The sequence below is a fragment of the Sceloporus occidentalis genome, unplaced genomic scaffold (genome assembly GCF_023333645.1).
Source record: "Sceloporus occidentalis isolate IW3139 unplaced genomic scaffold, rSceOcc1.0.p SCAF_494, whole genome shotgun sequence".
NCBI lineage: Eukaryota > Metazoa > Chordata > Lepidosauria > Squamata > Phrynosomatidae > Sceloporus > Sceloporus occidentalis.
This window is the reverse complement of record NW_028317474.1, coordinates 47549-56873: the sequence shown is the minus strand read 5'-3', so window position 1 is coordinate 56873 and position 9325 is coordinate 47549. Positions and strand designations below refer to the sequence as shown.

At 51.9% G+C, this 9325-nt stretch overlaps 1 protein-coding gene across 1 annotated transcript; it reads left to right on the top strand.

The window, feature by feature from the left end:
- The first annotated feature begins 1551 nt into the window (after nucleotides 1-1551).
- Nucleotides 1552-6749, top strand: LOC149271556 (phospholipid scramblase 1-like). Its single transcript, XM_089507335.1, has 7 exons — nucleotides 1552-1564; nucleotides 2259-2500; nucleotides 3709-3751; nucleotides 4259-4479; nucleotides 5255-5416; nucleotides 6071-6232; nucleotides 6690-6749. The coding sequence occupies exons 1-7, from the start codon at nucleotides 1552-1554 to the stop codon at nucleotides 6747-6749; spliced, it is 903 nt and encodes a 300-aa protein (XP_089363461.1).
- The last annotated feature ends 2576 nt before the right edge of the window (nucleotides 6750-9325 follow it).

The window sequence follows — 9325 nt, the reverse complement described above, 5'->3', positions numbered from 1 at the left end:
CCTGTACTCACTGCAGTAATCCAATACCCCCTCTGTACTCACTCCAGTAATCCCATACCCCCCCTTTTGTACCAACTCCAGTAATCCCATACCCCCCTCTGTACTCACTCCAGTAATCCCATACCCCCCTGTACCAACTCCAGTAATCCCATACCCCCCCTCTGTACTCACTCCAGTAATCCCATACCCCCCTCTGTACTCACTCCAGTAATCCCTTACCCCCCCTGTACTCACTGCAGTAATCCCATACCCCCTCTGTACTCACTCCAGTAATCCCATACCCCCCCTTTTGTACCAACTCCAGTAATCCCATACCCCCTCTGTACTCACTGCAGTAATCCCATAACCCCCCTGTACCAACTCCAGTAATCCCATACCCCCCCTTTTGTACCAACTCCAGTAATCCCATACCCCCCCTCTGTACTTACTCCAGTAATCCCATACCCCCCTGTACCAACTCCAGTAATCCCATACCCCCCTGTACCAATTCCAGTAATCCCATACCCCCCCGTACCAACTCCAGTAATCCCATACCCCCCCTGTACCAACTCCAGTAATCCCATGCTTACCCCCCATTCCTTGGTATTTCCATGTCCACCACCCCCCCCCATGCTCCCACGTGCCCCCTTCCGTGGTGTCTCTTTGTCTCCCCGTCTCCCCATGTCTCGCATGCGCCTCTCTTTGTTTTGTTCTCCTGGCCTCTCAGAGATGAATCAGACATTACATTCTTCTCTCTTTTAAACAATTCATTTTCTGTCAGAAACGAGACGCCACCCGGCCTCGCCCCGCTCCCCACCCAACAAACCCACGGAGGAAGCCCACTCATACTCGGGTACTTACTGAGGAAACTCACAGCCTAAAGCACTCACATTACCCTACTGGGACCGACAACTGAACCCCCCATCCACTCTCTACCCTCCTGGGACCCACCACTGAACCCGGCGTCCTGACTGAGCCCTATAACCCCACATTCTACCCCATCGAAGGCCAAAACCTGCACTCACATTCCAGCTCAGACCACCCTGCCTACTGCGTCACACACACTCAAACCATGTAACACACCCAAGTGTCCCTGTAAGTTTGGAGAGTCCCCCTCCCCTATGTCCTTTTCTTACTTCCCCTGTCTTCCCCCTCTCTCTCCTTCCCCTGATGCCCTGAAAGCTCCACTCGGTAACACAAATAGCCCCACCCAAATCACGGCTCTAACCACATCCCAAAACAAAAGTGCACCTGCCAGGTTATTCGGCATGTTGGGAGATTAAGTGCACACTCATCCTCTAGGACATGTTAGATTCCTCGATATGTGTCTCGTGACCAATGAGCATCAGGGAAACCATCCTGCACGTTTGGGGGTAATATGGGGGATCTGTTAAGGTGACATCACCTAATGGAATCATATCTCGCCCAGCAACAATCTGTTTCTAAAATTACCCCGGGAATCTGCCCCAGCCACTCACCCTCACCCTTCCCACCTCCTTGATTGCCCCAGCTTCCTGTTATACTAATTACATTTCTGCATTTGGTAGGCCGGCCGATGTGTCAGCGATGAAAATGGCGGCTCCAGGTCCAGGTAATGTGAGCCATTGACTGTTATCTATATGGTGCCGTCAGATTCTGCAGAGCTGTACAATATGCTGTTATTATTGATTTATATATCGCCGTCATATTCAGCAGCGCTGTACAATGGGGACTAATGCTTTCCTGACCCCAAATAAACGCGAGCCACACACTAAACAAAGCAACGCCGTAGCTACACACACAACGAGAAACAATGACCTCGTATTTTCTTCCAGCCAGCGAAAGGTTAATTCACAGTAAAATGGGATAATTTCACCAGAATTGTGTAAAATACCAATAAGGGCATTAACCCTTCGTTGCAAACTATAAATATCGAAACTCGAATGAGAAAGAGATGCGATACTTTACACTTGATGGAGAAAACATTCAATTTACCATCAGGAAAGGAAGGGGCGTGTCTTATACAAACAAAATGGCTGCCACCACAAAGTAATCCTTAAATTACGTAAATACATTGGGGGCTTGTGTCCACGGGAATCCTGATCTGTGGGATCCTGTGGATCCCCTTATGTTATGATTTTGCTGCTTGGTTGTAATGACGGGGGAGGGGAGACAGTTGCCATTTAAATGTGTCTAATATATGGGCTGTTATTATATACTGTATATACCATAGAATACTAGGTATTGTGTTATTATACCAGAATAACAGCCCTATTTACACTTGTTGTCTATAATTCCAGGTTATCCCTCACCCATGGCTGGATACCCTGCCCCTCCCTATTCTTCCCCCCCATATTCTGGTCCGTCAGCCCCCCCTGCACCTCCGTCGCCTGGTTTTCATGACTACCCTGGAAGCAGCATCCCCCCACACCATCAGATGCACCCCCCGACACATCCACAGCCGGAGCCTCTTCCAGGGGGCACTCCTTACATGCCTGTGAGCGGCGGAGCTGCCCCCAGTGGGCTGGCATATCTGGACCAGGTACCCACCTGTCTGTCCATGAGGCAGCGCATTGGGGTTAATTAAAGAGGGGTATAGTGGTGCATAAACAGAGGGGTATTTGGCAAATTGAAACATTAAATCTGTAGGGAGTAGGGACTGTACCCGACAGGGGCTGTAGGGAGTCGGGACTGTACCCGATAGGGGCTGTAGGGAGTAGGGACTGTACCCAACAGGGGCTGTAGGGAGTAGGGACTGTACCCAACAGGGGCTGTAGGGAGTAGGGACTGTACCCAACAGGGGCTGTAGGGAGTAGGGACTGTACCCAACAGAAACTGTAGGGAGTAGGGACTGTACCCAACAGAAACTGTAGGGAGTAGGGACTGTACCCAACAGAGACTGTAGGGAGTAGGGACTGTACCCAAGAGAGACTGTAGGGAGTAGGGACTGCACCCGATAGGGACTGTAGGCAGTAGGGACTGTACCCGATAGGGACTGTAAGGAGTAGGGACTTTCCCGATAGGTACAGTAGGGAGTAGAGACTGTACACAATAGGGACTGTAGGGAGTAGGGACTGTACCTGATAGGGACTGGGGGGAGTATGGACTGTACACTGCATTATATCGGGAGCTATACTGAGATATCCTAAATCTCAGGCCACACCCACCTCACATTGGCCAGCTGTGGAAGGGCGTGGCCTGTAATGCAAATCACATTCCTGAGTATGAAGGTGCAAACTGCGGATTCCCTCGGGGCGTCTGGCGTGTCCCCATTCACAGCCCTCACGAAACACGCAGGGAGCGGCTGACAGTGAACGGGGGCTGGGAACTCCTCTCACTACATCAGCCCCTGACGCCTCTCCTGAGGTTAGACCGGAAAAACTTCTACTTTACAAAAAGGGTGGTAGATACTTGGAATAGCCTTCCAGTGGAAGTGGGGCAGGCAAACGCAGAAAAGGAATTTCCAGAAAGCTTGGGGAGTTCATAAAACTCTGCTTAATAATTCATATGGAAAGGGGGGTTCAAAAAGGGCAGAGTAGATGGGGCATTTGGGTCTTTTCTGCCCCGCTCTCCTGGTTCTCGCACTGTGCTGCCCCTGCTGTATAATTACCCCTCTAAAGCGTGTAATAAGCAGCTGCCCGTGTAGCAGATGTAACTACCCCTTTTGGTAATTATTTCATGAAATAAATGTGTTTTTTTTAACGTTATTTCAATGACCGCCGACGTCTCCTTCGTGTCGTTATTTTCCAGATCGACCAAATTTTAATCCATCAGAAGAAGGAGCTCCTGGAAGGTGAGGGTCTGGGGGTCACATTGCGCAGGCACTCAAGGGCCGGAGATTAATTATTGCCCCTTAAATGCTAGTAAAGGGGTTTCCTTGCAGTCAGCCGGGTCTATTCACTAAGAGGTCGAGCGGCCAGTTAAAGGTTAAGTGCCTGCGACTATACATTTGTTAGTAACAGGTGAGGGTTATGCCCTTTATACCCCCCTCTCCCCCATCCCCTGTTAATGGTACCTCCCTGTTCCGTATCGGTTTAAAATGTAAATAATGCCCTCTGTGGGGGTATCTTTATCCTCTGCCCCTCACACTCTGTCCCTTGGGGTAAGGGAAGTTTAAAGTAAACGCAATCCTCTTTGGAAGGACCCAATCTCATGCCCCTCCCTGTCCTTTGGGATGGAGAGGGTTAAGCTACTTTTTAATATATATATATATATATATATATATGTATGTGTCCCCCCGTCCCTCCATCCCCTCTCCCCCCCAGTCTCTTTCTGTCTCCCTCACGCTTCGCACTCTCAGCCGTCACAGGTTTCGAGACGTGCAATCAGTACGAGTTACGGAACAGCATGGGGCAGAGAATCTTCACGGCGCAGGAGCGGAGTAGTGTCTGTGCGCGCTGGTTCTGTGGCTCCAGCCGCCCGCTCACCCTCCAGGTCTGTGACCCCTCGGGGCGAGAGATTATCCACTTTAGACGTCCGCTGAAATGCACCAGCTGCTGCTTCCCCTGCTGCCTGCAAGAGGTGAGACCCCGGGGGCCACAAGTCTGACCCCCTCCATCCTGCTATTCCTGTACTGCCCCTCCACCTGTCACTACCCCTCCATCCTGCCCCGCAGCCCTCTCTGCTATTCCTATACTAACCCCGCACACACACAGCTCTGTTACTGCCCCTCCATCCTGCCCCGCAGCCCTCTCTGCTATTCCTATACTAACCCCGCACACAGCTCTGTCACTGCCCCTCCATCCTGCCCCGCAGCCCTCTCTGCTATTCCTATACTAACCCCGCACACACACAGCTCTGTTACTGCCCCTCCATCCTGCCCCGCAGCCCTCTCTGCTATTCCTATACTAACCCCGAACACACAGCTCTGTCACTGCCCCTCCATCCTGCCCCGCAGCCCTCTCTGTTATTCCTATACTAACCCCCCCACACACAGCTCTGTCCCTGCCCCTCCATCCTGCCCCGCAGCCCTCTCTGCTATTCCTGTACTAACCCCGCACACAGCTCTGTCACTGCCCCTCCATCCTGCCCCGCAGCCCTCTCTGCTATTCCTATACTAACCCCGCACACACAGCTCTGTCACTGCCCCTCCATCCTGCCCCGCAGCCCTCTCTGCTATTCCTGTACTAACCCCGCACACAGCTCTGTCACTGCCCCTCCATCCTGCCCCGCAGCCCTCTCTGCTATTCCTATACTAACCCCGCACACACAGCTCTGTCACTGCCCCTCCATCCTGCCCCGCAGCCCTCTCTGCTCTTCCTGAACTGAGCCCCCATCTCTTCCTCACTTTTGTCAGATGGAGGTGCAGAGTCCTCCGGGAAACACCATCGGTTACGTTACCCAGACCTGGCACCCGTTTGTCCCAAAATACTCCCTCCTGACCGAGACCCGGGAGCCGGTACTGAAGGTGGTCGGCCCGTGTTTAATGTCCAGCTGCTGTGGGGACATCAACTTTCAGGTGAGAGGAAGCAAAGCATGCTGGAAGGGATGAGAATGGAGGATTTGGGGTCCAGGGGCAAAAAAAATGGGACTCGTTATCTCACTGCCCCCCCCCCAACTGTCCTCCTTTCTATTCCGACTTCTACTGTATAACCTAACCGCGTCCCTCTGTCCGTCAGTCCCCCCGTTGTCCTTCTGTCTCCCGGTTTCTCTAGCTCCCCCCCCGGGTAGCCCTCTGTTTGTCTGTCCCCCTGTCCGTCCCTTCCTCCCTGGTCTCACGCCCCCCCCCCCGTGGCCCTCTGTCTCTCACTCTCTCTCTCTCCCCCCGGTGGCCCTCTGTTTTCGTCTCCCCCCCGGTGGCCCTCTGTTTTCGTCTCCCCCCGGTTTCCCTCTGTTTTCGTCTCCCCCCCGGTGGCCCTCTGTTTTCGTCTCCCCCCGGTTTCCCTCTGTTTTCGTCTCCCCCCGGTTTCCCTCTGTTTTCGTCTCCCCCCCGGTGGCCCTCTGTTTTCGTCTCTCCCCCCCCCGTGGTCCTCTGTCTCTCACGCTCTCCCCCCCCCCCGCCGTGGTCCTCTGTCTCTCATGCTCTCTCCCCCCCCCCGTTGCCCTCTGTCTCTCACTCTCTCTCTCCCCCCCGTGGCCCTCTGTCTCTCACGCTCTCCCCCCCCCCGCTCAGGTGAAGCCCCTGTGCGAGTCGCGCAGCGTGGGTCTTATCAGTAAGCAGTGGGGCGGATTACCGAAGGAAATCTTCACCGACGCCGATAACTTTGGGATCCAGTTTCCGAAGGATCTGGGTGTGAAGATGAAAGCCGTGTTACTGGGCACCTGCTTCCTCCTGGTGAGTCACACGCATGTCTCCACCACACACGGGTGCCATTCGCGTGCATCCTGTTGCTGGCTGTGGTGAGAGGACAGGGGAGACGCTAACAACCCGCATTCCGGTAGGTGGGAAATGAATGCGCTCGCGGTTAGGGAATAGAGCCGTCCCGTGTTTTCCCCTCCCTGCGGGGTTACGCGTCCCGTGTTTTCCCCTCCCTGCGGGGTTACGCGTCCCGTGTTTTCCCCTCCCTGCGGGGTTACGCGTCCCGTGTTTTCCCCTCCCTGCGGGGTTACGCGTCCCGTGTTTTCCCCTCCCTGCGGGGTTACGCGTCCCGTGTTTTCCCCTCCCTGCGGGGTTACGCGTCCCGTGTTTTCCCCTCCCTGCGGGGTTACATGTCTGCCCCCCAGTCATGCGTGAAGCTTGGTCCGTCCTTTCTCTTTTTATATGTTTTTAACGTGTAATTTGTGTTTTTTAGGATTACGTGTTTTTCGAGAGATCTCGCTCCAAGACAGAGCGGCAGACGGTGATCAGCTAATGGTGCCGGCGCCCAATGAGCCCCCAGCCCCCGCACAAGTGCCCCCGATCCCCCCATGTACCCCGCGGGCAGGATCGCTCCTCATGGTTTACAATTCTCTATATAAAGGCCGACTTTCTGTACAGATTTAATAATATCTATTATAATAAAACGTTTACTCGCCGCACCCCCCGTTACTGATCACAGGCGGCGCCAACCAACCAGGCCCCCGGCGGCCCCCATCTAGCCTGTAAATCCTTAATCAGTAGATTCGGGAGCCATATGTCTATCCCATGCATGTTCTGCTACCACTTCTGCTGGGAGGCTGTTCCACTTATCTACCACTCTAGGCCCCCATGCTGAATACCCCTCCTCATATCTCTGTGTGATGACACCAGGGAGTTGGGTGTAAGAGGTAACACCTCGCAAAATGGCTTCCTCATCATGCGCTGCCAATAACGTACCTCCCGACAGCCCTGGATTTACAAGCACAGTCATGACACTGTCCCGGCTAGCTGCCCTGCTTCTGGGTATTGGGGGGCATGGGTCAGTTGGGGGGACCCTCAGATTGCCCCCTGTCCCACCCACTTCTTAGATAAGCCTGCCTCTTGCCACACCCTCTGCCTGGACACCTGAAATGTCAGGGGGGGTAATAATAATACCTGTGTTCTGTCAGACACATTACCAGCGTTGGTTCTTAGGTACCCCCTGACCCTTCAGAAATACCCCACTAAGGGCAAATGCCATGCTTTCTGTTAACATATCCGTGGGAAGGGTGCACATCTCATCATATCGGGGGTCGTCACCATAGAAACCTACGAAAGATTCCACATGACAGGGGCCCCCCCCTGTGACGGCAGGATTTTTTCCAGGGGTTTGTATACAAATAAAATGTAATAACCCCTTAACATCCATTGGCGGGTCAGGCACGTGACGTAAAAACGGTCACTTAATGACCTATGACGTGCCTGACACGTCATTTCATTAAACAAGCTTAGAAAGTGATCACTTTATTCGCTTAAACATCGTTGCTGAATGCCTGGGCATCATGGGCCACGTCTGACCCCTCCCCGGGGCGTCAACATCTGCCATACACTGTATGCTTTAAAAGTTTAGTAGGTGATCAATGAAATGTCTGACACTGAACACTCACCCCAGGACGCGCTGTGACCGCTCCGAAGAGCGCTCGCTCACAACCGCCACTGCGAGTGATTTTGCCACTCGCAAGATGGCGGCCGTGCTGTTAAAAAAAAAAAAAAAGTTGGAAAGGTTTGCCAGAGGGTCTCCAGAGCCTCCTGGGAATCTGGCTCCACTTGCAGGTTAAATACAGGTACTGCATCCAACCCTGCAAGTCAATGGAGCCCAGCTTTCTAATCACAGTGTGATTAGTAAAATATTCCAAAAATTAAAAAATATGGGGGAAAAAATGGTAACGTTTAAAAATGATTATGCATCAGAGGAACCATCCAGTTCCAGCAAAATGTTAAAAAAAAAGTCCAAAAAAGTTTATTATTATGAGCAAGTGCTAAAATCAGCGCTGTATCTTCCCAAAAATCTTGGACATGGAAAGAGTTAAAGTAAAAGCATTTAAAATACCCAGCGGGTGTCTAATTTAATAAAAATGAATGGTTTGATGGGTAAATTGGAGTGGCCGGGCTCAAAGATACCAGAAATGGCGCATGAGGGGCAGAATGACCAGCTTTGGAAAAAAAAGTTTTTTAAAATGGTAAAACGCTACTTATTGCCCCATAACGTGCAGAAAAAAGCAAAAAAAAACCACCATAAAAACACTGGGTATTTCTAAGCTCAGGACAAACAGTAGAATCCATTTAGCAGGTTTTTTTCATTAGTTTTTTTGGATGAGTAAAAGATTTTTCGGGGAAAATTCAGAAAATGTTTTTGGTTTTTTTCATATTTTTTTTATGATATCTGAAGAAAGCCCTTCTTGTCCTGAAAAAAACCCAATATATAACCTGTGTGGGTTCAGTAAATGAGCGAGGAGAAAATGACAGCTGAACACCAGCGCCGCAAAGGGGTTAAAACAGCCTCGGTCCCAAAAGGTACAAATAGAAAAAATAAGCCCGGTCCTTAAGGGGTTAAATCGCTGGCTCTGTCCAATGACACCCCCCGGGCCCGCGAAACCGAGGGCCACGGCACCCCACAGAGCATTATAACACGGAAGGAGAGGTCGCTATGGAAACGAGAAAGCATATATCGGTAAAAAGCAGGTATAACCGCAAAGTTTTAAGCCGAGAGTAAAGAGTTAATCACCGACAGGGGGGACCGCCCCTGGACCCATTACCGTACCGTTTACTAATAATTTAACCCCGTAACGTGAAGACTTTAGTGCGACGCCGCAGTGAGGGAGCAACCGGGTCCTTTACTAACACTCACCCCTATTGGACAAGGAATCATCTGCTCATTTGCATACAGCCCGTAATAGGCTGGAGATGTTTAGAAACGCCCCCACTGAAGAGTTCATTTAAGGCATAAACCGTCTTCTCTGTTTAACTCTTGCACTGCCGGTTGCCCCAGGGACTGGATGTCCCCCTGCAGGATTGGGGGTGTATAACTGGTAGTCTGAGCCTCGCCTGCAC